This window comes from Cephus cinctus, unplaced genomic scaffold (genome assembly GCF_000341935.2).
Source record: "Cephus cinctus unplaced genomic scaffold, Ccin1 Ccin1_scaffold0280, whole genome shotgun sequence".
Taxonomy (NCBI): Eukaryota; Metazoa; Arthropoda; class Insecta; order Hymenoptera; family Cephidae; genus Cephus; species Cephus cinctus.
In genome coordinates this window covers 264000-277631 of record NW_014332988.1, presented here as the reverse complement: position 1 = coordinate 277631, position 13632 = coordinate 264000, and the positions used below count along the sequence as shown (strand labels likewise).

General features: G+C 38.1%; 4 protein-coding genes and 1 long non-coding RNA gene across 15 annotated transcripts; 3 read left to right on the top strand and 2 right to left on the bottom strand.

Moving 5' to 3' along the window:
• Nucleotides 1–553: 553 nt before the first annotated feature.
• LOC107266029 (probable dolichol-phosphate mannosyltransferase) lies at nt 554–2085 on the top strand. 3 transcript variants are annotated; one of them, XM_025083286.1, is made up of 5 exons: nt 554–794; nt 902–1147; nt 1209–1419; nt 1487–1677; nt 1738–2085. In XM_025083286.1, the coding sequence occupies exons 2-5, from the start codon at nt 1008–1010 to the stop codon at nt 1955–1957; spliced, it is 762 nt and encodes a 253-aa protein (XP_024939054.1). In that variant the 5' UTR covers nt 554–794; nt 902–1007; the 3' UTR covers nt 1958–2085. The 3 variants fall into 3 exon arrangements, with proteins under 3 accessions (XP_024939054.1, XP_024939055.1, XP_015591581.1); XM_025083287.1 differs by having other exon boundaries at nt 574–794; nt 926–1147; XM_015736095.2 differs by having other exon boundaries at nt 575–1147.
• Nucleotides 2086–2223: 138 nt separating this feature from the next.
• On the bottom strand, nt 2224–3581 carry LOC107266032. The gene is made up of 3 exons (XR_003059233.1): nt 3087–3581; nt 2620–3018; nt 2224–2473 (listed from the first exon to the last, which is right to left on the bottom strand). It is a non-coding gene; the product is annotated as an uncharacterized LOC107266032 (long non-coding RNA).
• LOC107266021 (centrosomal protein of 104 kDa) lies at nt 2892–8308 on the top strand. Of its 5 annotated transcripts, XR_001537328.2 has the most exons (17): nt 2892–3024; nt 3454–3618; nt 3792–4003; nt 4373–4559; nt 4628–4839; nt 4926–5133; nt 5219–5366; nt 5432–5558; nt 5644–5870; nt 5937–6206; nt 6371–6602; nt 6676–6857; nt 6931–7076; nt 7151–7252; nt 7321–7446; nt 7521–7871; nt 7947–8308. XR_001537328.2 is itself a non-coding variant. In XM_015736077.2 (16 exons), the coding sequence occupies exons 1-16, from the start codon at nt 2985–2987 to the stop codon at nt 7589–7591; spliced, it is 2637 nt and encodes an 878-aa protein (XP_015591563.1). In that variant the 5' UTR covers nt 2892–2984; the 3' UTR covers nt 7592–8308. The 5 variants fall into 5 exon arrangements, 2 of the variants coding, with proteins under 2 accessions (XP_015591563.1, XP_015591562.1); XM_015736077.2 differs by having other exon boundaries at nt 6389–6602; nt 7521–8308; XM_015736076.2 differs by having other exon boundaries at nt 7521–8308.
• On the bottom strand, nt 5035–11450 carry LOC107266023 (tRNA (cytosine(34)-C(5))-methyltransferase). Of its 5 annotated transcripts, none has more exons than XM_015736083.2 (12): nt 11385–11450; nt 10800–11282; nt 10623–10707; nt 10382–10544; nt 10206–10313; nt 9952–10139; nt 9721–9865; nt 9333–9656; nt 8892–9259; nt 8656–8817; nt 8397–8570; nt 5035–5165 (listed from the first exon to the last, which is right to left on the bottom strand). In XM_015736083.2, the coding sequence occupies exons 1-11, from the start codon at nt 11448–11450 to the stop codon at nt 8401–8403; spliced, it is 2262 nt and encodes a 753-aa protein (XP_015591569.1). In that variant the 3' UTR covers nt 5035–5165; nt 8397–8400. The 5 variants fall into 5 exon arrangements, with proteins under 5 accessions (XP_015591569.1, XP_024939052.1, XP_024939051.1 ...); XM_025083284.1 differs by lacking the exon at nt 5035–5165 and adding an exon at nt 6489–6620; XM_025083283.1 differs by lacking the exon at nt 5035–5165 and adding an exon at nt 7705–8340.
• Nucleotides 11451–11651: 201 nt separating this feature from the next.
• LOC107266030 (E3 ubiquitin-protein ligase rnf8) lies at nt 11652–13226 on the top strand. Its single transcript, XM_015736096.2, has 2 exons — nt 11652–12030; nt 12116–13226. Exons 1-2 carry the CDS (start codon nt 11950–11952, stop codon nt 12755–12757), a joined length of 723 nt encoding a protein of 240 aa, XP_015591582.1. The 5' UTR covers nt 11652–11949; the 3' UTR covers nt 12758–13226.
• Nucleotides 13227–13632: the final 406 nt, after the last annotated feature.

Here is a 13632-nt window from a genome sequence, read left to right as displayed (position 1 = left end):
CGTAATTTATTTTCGATATTCTACAATTGCAATTGAATTTCCATCTACTCCGTATATTCTGCGAGATTTTCTACTTCTTATTTCTTTTTGGCTTTATACCTTCATAGAGGGCCAAGTGCCAGGAAATCTATTGCCACTACCGGGCTTTGTACGAATGCTTTTATCTTACCTACGTGAAGTTAGCACTGATAAAACATTTTTCAAAAATTGAGGTGACACTCGGGTGTCAAGTTGGCACTGGACTTTTTTTTAAATGTGTTAAAAATGTTTCAACAATAGGCTTTTTCAATAGTTCTTGAGAGGTTCTATAGCTCCCGGTCTCGTTCTAAGGGTTGTGTGGAAATCAGCGTTGAGTAGCGGAGAACCTCTGCCCGCCAAGCTACATGTTCATGTTCACATTTAGCTCAGCTCCGACGGGATTCGCATTGTCGACGTAGGCGATCACAAAATCCTACTTCCACTCTCGCCGCTACGATTTAGCGCCATGACTTTGGTATCGCCTATAGAACAGTAGCATTGTGCATCTTCCTGCTCTTCTCTGCCAATAGCGTTCTCGTTTTGGTAAAACTACAGCATGCAGCTACTTCTTGAACAGCTTCATGTAAAAAAAACTATACGAATTCCAGTGATTCACAGCCAATTTCAAGAAGAAGTCTACAGTTTAGCCCAGTTTATCCCTTATTTTTAAAGAATTATCCGAATTATCGCAACAGTCGGTAAAGAGTTGCCACTTGTCGCCAGTTGCGTATTCTTCATATTCCGAGTTGGAGCGCCAGTTCCGACTGTACAATTTTGTATGAAATTTTCACGAAAGACAGTTTATTCGTTTTAATAAAAACAATACTGAAAATTTAGTAATAATTAGACTTCTAATTAATAAATATAATTTTCATATACATAGATAATCGCTTTGGACTTATTTTAGTATTCGTGTTGGTATCTTGGGTATATATTGCCACGTCGAGACTTTAAGTTCAAAAGCCAAATCCAGTTTGACAGATGCCAAAATGGTTAAAGACGATCGAACGAAAGAACATATAAAAGAGTTGACAAAACATGATAAATATTCGATTTTATTACCTACGTATAACGAGAGAGAAAACTTGCCAATAATAATATGGCTTATCGTCAAGTACATGGATGAGTGGTGAGTATTGAAGTCATGGGTAACCTAAAAGCGTTGAAGTATTAAAAACGATTACTTGCAGTGGAAGTGGCTATGAAGTCATAGTGATCGATGACGGTTCTCCAGATGGTACGCAGGACGTTGCGAAGCAACTGCAAAAAATTTATGGAGAAGAGAAAATACTGTTAAGACCAAGAGAAAAGAAAATGGGTCTCGGAACAGCATACATACATGGAATTAAACATGCTAGTGGGAATTTCATTGTTATAATGGATGCTGATCTTTCTCACCATGTACACATATTAACAATTTTATATAAAGTCGTCAATGTTTTGTAAACTAATTGATATATATTTTCAGCCAAAATTTATTCCAAAAATGATTGAGCTACAGAGATACTTGGACCTAGACATTGTCAGTGGTACAAGATACATTGGAGATGGTGGTGTTTACGGTTGGGACTTCAAGAGAAAATTAGTTAGTAGAGGCGCCAATTTTTTAACACAGCTAATGCTGAGACCTGGGGCTAGCGATTTGACTGGTAGTTTCAGGTAAGAATCTGAAAGCTGAGCTAACGACAAAAGGATAGTAATTTTCTATTTGCGTTACAGACTATACAAAACGCACGTACTGGAAAAACTCATTGAATCTTGCGTGTCCAAGGGCTATGTATTCCAAATGGAAATGATAGTCAGAGCCCGACAACTCAACTACACAATAGGCGAGGTTCCTATAAGTTTCGTTGACCGGGTATACGGAGAATCGAAACTTGGTGGTTCTGAGATATTCCAGTTTATTAAAGGTCTTCTATATTTATTTGCCACCACATAGCCAAAAATTAACTTTTAACAATTGTTCCATGTACAATAAAGGCCTTCACAACGGTCGTCATATATTACTGTATAATTGACAATTCGTGTACAATATTATTAAAATAAACGATTTCTTCTTAATAAAAATGACTTTCTAATTAGTGTCATATATAATTGTAAATAAAATAGTTCGTGGGAGGCACGTGGATTTAAGACACGTGGGCTTCAGTGATGAATACAGAACACGTAACGATTTGTGTCGCCCCATCCACCCTCGCCGCACCCTCTGACGTCACGCAGCCTCCGTTTATTGATCCCTCATAAAATTACTGTCTATATTTTGACTTGTACGTGGAAGATGACCATTCCATGAAACACTGTCAATGATTTCCCCACGTCCGTTATAAAATGTGGATATCTACTTGTCAAATGACCTCAAGATGGACCAGCTTTTCTTTCCTTAAGATGCTGCGTGCTTAAAATTTCAACGAGACAACATACAGGGTGTCTGTGAGCAGCGGGAAATCCCTGAAGTCTATTATAAAATTATGTAATATGATTTTGCTCATTTTCTCATATAATTTTTATCTCAATAATTTATATTTGTAATATAAACCAAAATCGTTTATGAAATTGATATTTTAATTTTAACAATTAGTTTGATAATATTACAATATATACCTAATAGTGCTCCAAAAAGTAATTAATTAATCATCCTGGTAGATCCTCGATGAAGAGATAATGTTTATAGCTTTCAGTACTCATTAAAGAATTCTCTAGTGTAAAGTATTTCAATAGCATAAGGTACCGTGTTAGCGTTATTAGCTTGTAGAGCTCCAAACTCTCTCAGTTTCGTGGCAAGCTTCGCCGCGGCCAGACCTGCAGTCCGGATTGTTGGTTGCTCGCGCGCCGGGGTGAAACTTGCAAGTTCTCAAATACGAGCTTCTCAGATGGCTGTGCCTTTTCGATTTGACATTTACGTTCGGCTTTAATAGATTCCCGTTAGACTTCGAAGATCCTATTGGAGTATCGAAAAATTCTTCGACATGCCGCAGAAAATTGGATTCAACGTCGTATACGCTACGAGTAAGGAGATCTTATAGAATTCTTAAAGTTTTCTTTGAGAAAAGCTTCAAGACAATACTAACCTTCATCCATGTTTCGATAATTTCTCCAAAAAATAGTAAATTCTATGAGCTTCATAGAATCATTCTGATAACAATATACCATAAATACGCCAGTCCCCGTTAAATAATCCCATGCAGATTTCGGAGCATTGATTTTCTATGATCGGGCATGACACGTTTTGATTACTCTACCATTATTGTTCGCTCCAATTCTTCTATGCTCCAATACCCTTGAAGTATTTTTCATAAAAATGATACTAGAAACACGTGGATTTTCTGCTCTTTGCCATTTATTAATCCACCTCCGGGATATAGTTCTCGGGCTCATTACCCAGATTACGAAAATACGTCGTTGGGGCTAACTTTTTTCTTGTCGTACAACGCCCAGGTGAAGAAGAAAGACACTCGTCTTTGGAGTTAAACGTCCATGGACCAACTGTACGTGGTTGGCAGAGTGCAAGAAGATGCGGATATCCTCAGGAACTTATCCTGCGTCTTCATGGACCGACTAAGTTAACTAGGATACAAGTACTCGCACATCAATACCTCATTCGTGAGTCTCGTTATATAATACCAAATGAGCATTACCATAAAACAATTTATTTATCAAATTAAAATCTCTTTCTTGACAATAAATATGATTAGTCCAAGAAAAGTGAATTAGTAGATTGCTTCGACGAACTACTCTTCTGAAACTTCATTTTCTCATAATTCCTCCCATTGTAGCTGAAAAATTGGAAATCTGGACGTCCCAAGAGGAAAATGCTTCTAACTCCACGGATTTCATGTATTTAGGATATATCACTCTTTCGGATAACGCTTCGACTCTTTACAAGAGCAGAGAATTGAAAAGTGTCGCGCTTCCGGAAACGGAAGCTGTGACCTTGAAGCTGAGACTTCACAAGCCACATGCGAATGCTCACAATCTTCATGAACAGGTAGATAATTTCTTACGTGATAGACGAAGGCGTTCACGGGATTTCGAAAATTACCTAATTCCATTAAACCTCAATCGAAAAAGAAGTTATAAATTTGTCACTTCGTTCTATCAAGTGGCAGATTCTCTTTAGAAAAAATGTCAAGCCATTTTTAGACTTGCATTTCGGTTATAACTCCGGGTACTCGCATGCCTATACGCCAGATCGATAAAAGCAATTACTCTAGACTAGATTCTTCGAAGAGACTATTTCCTTCCGGCTAGGTAGAGTCTTCTACGAAATAGTTCAAGATATAATATACAACATTGCGATCTATTAAGCCAAATGTCACTGTCTAAATATACTTGTTCATCTATCAACTCTCCTCAGGTTGGCCTTATAGCCGTCAATATATTAGGCGAGCCTTACGGGCAAGAACTTAGTGGCCAAGGAGATGCTCCCTATAATCCTCACTACACTTCACCCTACGATGATCTGGCATTTGAAATGTATGTAGATCGTGAAGTCGCCAAGATCATAAGACAGATGGAAGCCAAGAAACTACAAGCTGTCGAGGGTAAGCATCAGAGTGATGGTTCAGGGTAGGCTTCGCCCCATGACATAACTTTATCTCTATTTATTCAGAAGAGAGATTCGAGTACGCGTCGAAGCTCAAGGTGGCGATGGAAAATTTGAGAAAATCTGGAGAACGTCTGGGGAAGTATGAGTTGGAGAAGAAATATGCAATAGCCTTGGAGGATTATGATAAAGCAAAGGCGAAGAAGGCACAGGCACAGCTTTATAGACAACAGGTCTACCAGTCCCTGGAAGTAGAGGATTTATTAGAAATTCATGGAGTGAGTTTCTTACATTACGTAGAGTCGATTAAATACCTTTGACAATTTTGGGACGCAGTCCAGAAACTCTCGTTTTATCCTTGTAGCCTCTGGAAAAAAATAATCTATCTACAGTTGAGGGTATAGAATCGATATCGGTTGATACATGCGATACTGCGCCGGTTACTGTTCCTGAGGAAATCACGTCACCACCCAGGTTGGCCGTACCACCAAGTCGAGAAGGTGCATTATCTCCTACGGGTCCAGCTCAGCAACTACCAGTGTCTCCATTACATCAGAAGCCAAATAGCCCTGGTACACTTTATTCGTTTAAGATGTACAAGTGTCTGGAATGCAAAATCATTTATTGGCTGGATTTCTTTTTTTACGTTATTGGTAGAAGTCACTGATAGTCCAACGAATGGCGTCCTGGAAAGGCTCAATACTTGTAACAAAGGTTCGCTCAGGAGAAAAACGAAATCGGCTGGTCCGGCACTTCGTTCGAGTTATGAAGCCTACGAGGAGAGAACCATTCCTGCACTCAGGCAGTAAGTGACTCTCACCTTCTTCTATTAAGCTTTTATGAAATTTTGATGAGCCTCTCAACTTGCAGTTCTCACACGAATGAATTCACGAGAGAGTGTCACATGGACAGCGCTGAGACAAAAGTCACCTCGAAGCTCAACGACAGGGAGAAGAAGCAGGCAGCATTACCAATTGCAGTCTTTGGCATGGATATGGTACTTGCATCAATAATTTTATTGCAACTGTTTAATTATAAAACTATTCGATTACTAAGGGTGAACCGATCTTCCTCTGGGCCAGGTGGAAAAGTTTTACTCTAAACAATTCACTGACAAGGAGGAGGGCTTAATGCAGTTAAAGGAGGAACTAAGAACTTTTGATCCGGAAGTCTCAAAGCATTCAGCAAACAAAACTGCGCGCGCAGCTATTTTGCTCTTGCACAGAGCACTGAGGGACAAAGTCTTCAGCGTATACAGTTTGGCAGCTCAACTTATTAGGATTTTCTTTGCTGAGTTTGCTACTGACAGGTGAGTCTTTGGATAAATAAAATCTTGAAACGAGTCTTCCTAAATTAAATAAATTTGCATCCTTAGGGTGTCCTCGCCAGAGATTGCTCGCAGTGTAGACCGACTGCTTCCTGAACTCTTGACAAAGTCAGGAGACACTACTCCCAGGATACACAACATGGCAGTGCATACTATACTGAGTATGGCGGATGTTAAATGCGTGCGCGAACTTCATATAATACCGGTTCATCTGAGTAGACCAGTCAGTAGCAGTACTCATCAAAGACTTGCACTGAGTAGATTGGAAATGGTCGAACAATTAATACTGAACCATGGAATATCAACTGATAAGCAAAGGTGACATTATGAGTGCGCCAATAAAGAAAACAAGATAAACAATTGCGCTTTTCCATACCGAACCCTCAGGATTACCTCTGCAATGAAAATTATCAGTTGTGATATTTTCATCCACCAGAGGCCCTGTCTGACTTCGAATGACATAATACATTTATTCCCATAAGGCATTGTAACTGTTGCAGCGGCTTGACATGTCGAACCTTATCCGAATTGGGCTCCTCGGGTCTTCATCATCCTGCTGAAGCCGTCAGGAAAGTTTCTGAGCGAATTTTGGTTTTGGTTTACAAAGTTAATCCACGGCTTGTACGGAAACAATTGCCACCTGATGATGACATCACTAGGAGGAACTTGCTATACCGTCAGCTCTTCCACGAGTTTGATTTGATAGATCTTCAGGTATAGAGGATGTGGATCCTAATAAATTATATGTAATTTAAAATAATTGTACATTGATTACATACGTTTATAGAGAAAAAAGGAATTGGAATCAAATCAAAAACCAACGACAACACCGACGCGTACAAAATCGACAGAAAATCATGTGGCAAACATAACGAAGTCACCTCCGAGAACGAGTCCAGCCGTTAGTACAGCTAGTTCTACGAGTATAACGTCGCCGTCCGAGAACAGCGCAGATCAGAAGAGAGAAAAGTTCGTAAATCTTATATAATAATTACCACTTAATTGGAGAATTTATAAGTAAGTGATTCTCGGGATTTTTCAGAATGTGCATATTTTGCTTGTCCAAAGGACAAGTTTATTCGGAGGAAGGACTCAATATTCACTACTGGCGTAGTTGTCCTATGTTGACGAGATGCGAAGCCTGTAAGCAGGTCGTAGAAATCTCCTACTTAAATTTACACCTTTTAAGTGAGTCCTAATCTACCTTGTACCGACTAATAATTATGAGAGCGGTGACATTAATTTATAAACTTGGACTTTAGATGAGTGCGATATGAGGAGCAATTATGTTAAGTGCGATACGTGTAAGCAAGCCATGCACGAAAGGACGTTTAAGGAACACGCGAAGGACGAAAAATGCACAAGTACGAAATATTCCAGTTGGGAAATGTGTTTAAATATTAACTGTTGTTACTATTATTCATTTTTTCAGAACCCATAGAGGGCTATGAGCGATGTCCCCTTTGTCACACTCATGTGAATCAGAATAAATGGAGAGAGCATCTAATGGGAGAACACCCTTGCACTAACAATCCACGAAATAAAACAAGTAAACCTTGTAAGTCATTGAAAAGATTAATTCATTTCAAAATCTTTAATTTTACAGTCACCCCTTGACTCTGTCTTTTCCAGGCACAAAGTCATCCTCAAATTCGCAAGGTCTCAGTGGCAAGATGACATCACCCACTGGAAGAGATTATTAGCGACAATCATTGTCACAGCCGAAAAGTCATCAGTAGAATGTAAAAAGTTGACAGAGAAAATTTTTGATTTTTCTTTATTTAATAGTTTACGGTATATGTTATTAGTCGCCTAGTCTTTTTTCATGTTTGTACGTATATTTAGATGTTTTTATAGTAAAACCCGTCCTTCTAATATTGACGCCAGATAAACGTAGGAACACGTTATTCCCAATTAGATTGGGAAAAAGCATAAACTTGCGTGACAACGTAGTTGAGTTTCCGGTACAGTGTTATATGCCGTGTAAGAATTATTGCAAGGGACAAATGTCCTTTTGTCACGCATCATATTAATTCGAATAACATAGTCATTTTTCAGTTAGCTGGACCCAGTCACGACATCGAGTATTCGCAGCTTCCGGTATCCTACAGTTTCTCTTCTTAAGATGTCCAGCTGACAAAAGTCCAATGGTATTTAGCCGTCTCAGTCTCATGATGATTCCTTCGCATCCGGCCATGTTTATACGTACTCGTAGCACATAAGTTTAGAAATTTGGATTCTACTTTTTACGGCGTTGCTGAGAAATGGTGGCCGAACAATAACTTTGAAAGGGTACTCTACGCTCAAAACCGATATCGATTAAGTATCTAGTAATTAAAGTGTAATGGGAATTTCTTAAATCAATTATTTCATAGAAAAAAAGTGGATAATTAAAGTGGGAGTTGATTCTCTTCTCGTTACACCAATTCGTACCTTTATTAAGCCTGTAAATCTGTCTGACTATTGTATCAATTATATCACAATAGGCCCAGGGCATCAGATCCTTACCCCTTTATGTGGTTTCCTTCGTAATTTCCGGTTTCATTGTATTTTCCTCGTGGTCAGCCCCTCCCTTTATTTCAATCCCATTTCCGACCAATTTCTCTTCATTGAGAATATTTTCCTCGGTATTATCTACTTTCATCGCTACAGCATCTCGATTCTCTTTAAACTTGTTCTTCTCTGGAGCATTAAATATCAGTTAGAACATTGATATCTACATTTGATCCTCGTTCGTTGAAATATTTCATCAGAAATGATGACTTACCGAATTTGGAGCAGTCGGCGCCTAGTAACCTCAGGTAATGAACAGCGTCATGAATAGGAACATACGCCCTTAAGGACATCGTACCCCTCCACCCAACCATTTCAAGGTTCAAAGGGTTGTCCGATTTGTCCTCCTTGTACAATAGCATACAGCTCCCAGTAGCTAATGAACGTAGGTGATCATTTGAATACATAATTGAAAAATATAATATTCATTAATAAAATAATTAGTCTTACCAAAGTCTTTAACGCGTTCTTGCGTTTCTGGACTGAGCTTTACAATCTCTGGAGGCGTGTGTGGGTAATCATTCTGCAAGAGCATGATTAGGTCATCTTTTGTTATATGAACCTTCCTACAATCTCCCACGTAATTGAAAATACTTCGCATCCCTTCTTGTGCGAGTCTGAACGCACATTTCATATTCTTATTATCGCAACGAACAAATGTTTTCACGCCCGTATTGATCATCTTCACTTTGATCTCATTGGATAAAACAATATCGCGAATTGCGGGTGACGTGAAATATATATTCTTTTTTTTGCCTTCTTGACACCTCACGAGTAGACAACGAGGATCCATTTTCTCCGATATCGCATAGAATTCTCTGTTAATGTGTAAGAGATCATTAAGAACCATTCAAATTTTGAATTATAAAGGAATTTTATCAAGATACTCACTTAATGGATGGCCACACATCTTCGTTTTCATCTTTAAAGAATACAAAGGGATCTTCACGATATCCAACCATTCGTTTCCGTTTTCTTTGTGGACCCCATGGCTTCTTTTCTTCCTCATCTAAAGGCCTCTTCTTATCATCCGGTGTTTTCGTTTCTCTCTCAACTTCTTCCTCTAAACTCAGTTCATTCGCATTTTCTTGAATGATTTGTTTATCTGCAGACTTATTAATAGACTCTTGATTCTCCCAAGGTAAGGCTGATACCTTTTCCAGTACAGCCACAAAAAAGCCTCCTGTGTCTTGATGGTGTGGCAATATCCTCATACTAAATGATAAAAGTCAAGCGAAACAAATAATTGTGCAATCATGAATAGCTAGTGAATATGTACCTGCGCTCCAGATGAAATTTATGAGCATCTTCGGGCTTCGGTGGGAACATCTGTGGACGAACTTGTGTCTGCCATTGTTCAGGAACTTCTTCCCAAGAATTGTAATATTGAAGATTTTTTGAGGCGGGTAACCAATGTGTTACTCCTAAAATTTATAGATGACAATAGTAATACAAATCCAGGGACGGGGCGATAAATTTAGATGGTAGAAATAAGGTGACTAGGACTAACCAGGATCACAATTGAGACCTGGTACTAAATTTCGACCGTCAACCAGCTGGACGGAGTCGCCTGTTTCTACCAGAAGTCTGTGTAGAACGGCTTCGTTTTCTATGGGATTCAGAGAACAAGTGGAATAAACCAACCTACCACCAACAGCTAATAACTCCAATCCTCTTTTCACTATCCTATATTGAATTCTGCAAGGGAAAGTAATAGTTTGATTTGAATTTATACAGAAACTAAAAGTGAGAATAATTTTTTACCCATGAAGGTTATTGCCGTTAGCTGGACTCCATTTACACCAAATATCCGGATTTTTTCTCATTGTACCATCACCACTACAAGGTACATCTGCCAAGATTCTATCGAATCTAGGAAAGATATTTTTCTTTGAGTAACTTTAGATACACGGTAATAACATTAGTAAATTTGAACCAACTTTAGAATTCCTTTACTACCGTCTGGATTCGTCACGGTAAAATTTGGCATAACAGATGAGTCATGATTTGTAATAAGAATATTTGGACTGCTTAGTCTTTTAGCTTGATGTACCAGCATATAGCAACGATTGTTATCCAAATCATTGGCTATGACAAAACCCTCTGTAAAAAATATCATGTCTATAATAATATCCATAGAAAATATTCATAAAGTAATAAAACAACAATAATTTAATCTACCAGGATGTGTATCTCCTTCGTCAGCATGTATCATTTCAATTAATTGTGCCGTCTTTGAACCTGGTGCAGCACACATGTCTAAAACCTATTTAAAAAAAAAAGTTTAATTGCATATAGCTCTTAAATCATTAACCATGTTATAGTATAAATCCATCAAATCTAGACAAACTGACAAACCTTATGGTGAGGTTTCACGTCAAGCACTAGTGGAGGAATCATACTAACTACTTCTTGTCTGCTGATACTTCCACTACTAGTTTCTGCAATCAGGAAATTGTGTAATCTAAAATAAGCTTCGGACCTCCTGATATCCTTCCTCGTTAACTGTAACTGCCAAGCAAGTTCATCAGGATAAAATGGTAAGCACTTCGGCTTCATTTTCTCTTCCTCTTTTGCAGCTTCTTGCCCATCTTCTAATTTTGTATTAAGAATTTCCTCAAAGAAGTCTCCCTTAATAATTTCAAGCAAGGCCTTTGTTTCAGCCTTAGAACCCGTTATGCGAAATGCAACAGGAAGATTCTCCTTCATTGTTGCCATGAATGAATCCCACTCAGGTTCAGGAACAATCTTCTGACTTTTGTAGTAATTTTCAAAATCCTTATTATCTCTAATGATATCAGCATAGCATCTTTGAGGCATTTTATCCCATACATCCTTATTCTACAAAAAAATTAATTACAATTGAAGTTTAATAGCACAATTGTTTTCATATAACTCGACAAATCCGCCGGCAAACAAAGGGCCAATGACTGTGACATTTACTTTTTGCTTTTCACGTCGTTTTTCTGCAAAATTCTTCTTCGGCTTATGCCTTCGTCCTTTTCCCATTCTTTCACGCAAATATTGTCCACAATTGTCCACAAATAAAATTTCTTGAAAAACACGTGTCCAATGTCTTCAACAAGTATTGATAGGTGTTTAATGGCGCCGCCAGTGGCATAAACTGTATATATGTATATTGAATACGTACAATCATCCATCCACAAGACAACCTATGATGTGTTCCGAAATTTACTGGCTTAGTTTCCACCGTGCGGTTTCAAGAATATCGGCCCATTGGCAATCTCACTACCTATCCACCTCTGCTAGCAGTAATCTTTAAACGTAGCTAATTTCTTGAGAGGTCAGCACCATGTCGCGATTCTGCCACATCAGAGGCCACACGTAAAATCTAGCAAGTCTAGTTATTGACTGCTCATAGGTGAATTAATGTCACGAAATAATATTGTTTGCTCTGGCACATCTTATTGAAGGAGTCAGTCGAAAGGAAAGGAAGGAAGGAATATTATTTGCTCATGGAAAAATATAAGAAAATATTGAAAGAAAAATGTCTAAACATCCACATCCGATTTTATTAAAAGCTGACAGTGCTTCAAAAACGTCCATTATTCACATTTCCAAAAACGAGGTATTTTTTATTTGGAAATAATAGATCATAGAAAGGGTACAAAGCAAATTGTTGTTTATACGCGTTTCTTTCGTTTGTTCAACAGTTTAAAATAGGAAGAGCGCGGGGAAATGACAAGATAATAACAGATATTTTAGTATCTCGGAAGCACTGTGTGTTTAAACGTACAGATGTTGGAAAATGGACTATTACTGACACAAGCTCTAGTTGTACTATGGTCAATGGTACTCCTATACCACGCAATATGCCACAATCAATTAAGGTGGGAGATATCATACAGTTTAGTCTGTCTAAGGAACATAGATATATTTATACCTGCTCTGCTGAGGATAATCAACTAAGTAAAATAAAGCTGCCAGAGCTATCAGAGAAACTGGATACGACAAGGCTCTGTAATACTTTACAAAAAGAGACAAACTGCCCCCAAGAGTTAGATGTCCCAGACAATAAACAAGGGAATGCTTTTGATAAAGTTAACGATATAATGGAGGCAGAACTTACATGCAGTGTCTGTTCTGAATTATTTGTAAGAGCTATGACATTAAACTGTATGCATACTTTTTGCCAAAGATGCATAGAAGCCTGGAAAAAGAAAAGCAATGAATGTCCTGTATGTAGAACACCAGTAACCTCTATGATTCGTTCTTTAGTTTTAGATAATTTTATTGATAAAATGACAAATAGTGTTTTAACGCCATATGAAACTCAAAAGAAACAAGGTACTTAAGGACATTTAGTAAAAAAAAAATATAATTTATTTGTGATCTCAGAATCTAAGATTATTTTGGAAATATGTTTAGCGATTAAAAAAAAATGAACATTAACAGAATCCAATATGCCATACAGTTATTTATGTTAAAATATAACTTTATATAATAAAGTGTGACTACACAGTCTAATAAAAACAGAGTTATCCTTTAGTAAATTCAATTATTTAATTAAACATTGATATGTAGTCACATTCGATATATGTATATAGCCACAAATGTCAGTAGTTGCCGTGCTGTTGAAAAGATGCCTCCAGTAGTCATTGAATGTTCGAATTTTCATGTTACGGCAATTTCTAGAATTAAATTAACTGCATCCAACCAAGTAGATTTAAGATTCAAAGATCAAGAAGCACCCATAAGAATTAGTAAAAGATCTGTAATTATCCTGGATCAATCCGTAAAATGATAACATTACAATAAGGAAAATCGAAGTTCGGGAAGTGGAAGTCTGTTCGTTGATCTCTTTCGTGTCGCTTGCACGATCAGTCGCTCTGTTGAGGACGCGGCGCCACTGAAGTCTCACGATACGGAACGTCACGTAAATGGCAAGGTACGTACGACGACGACGACGACACTAGGAGAGGAAATAAAATTGTTCTGCTCGAAGGAGCAGCACGTCGATCCGTCGGCGAAACTAACTGTAAACGTCGTTCATTTGCGTTCGTTAAGGCAGTTGCGTTTTCACAGTGGAAAACGATACGTCCTTGGAGGATGGCGACTTGACCCCGTGAAGAATGGAACACTGTGCTTCTGAACGGTACGTATCTTCACATACATACGTCGCCTTCATCGCATTTGCCAATTATGAAACTGTCGTTCGTGTCTAACTATA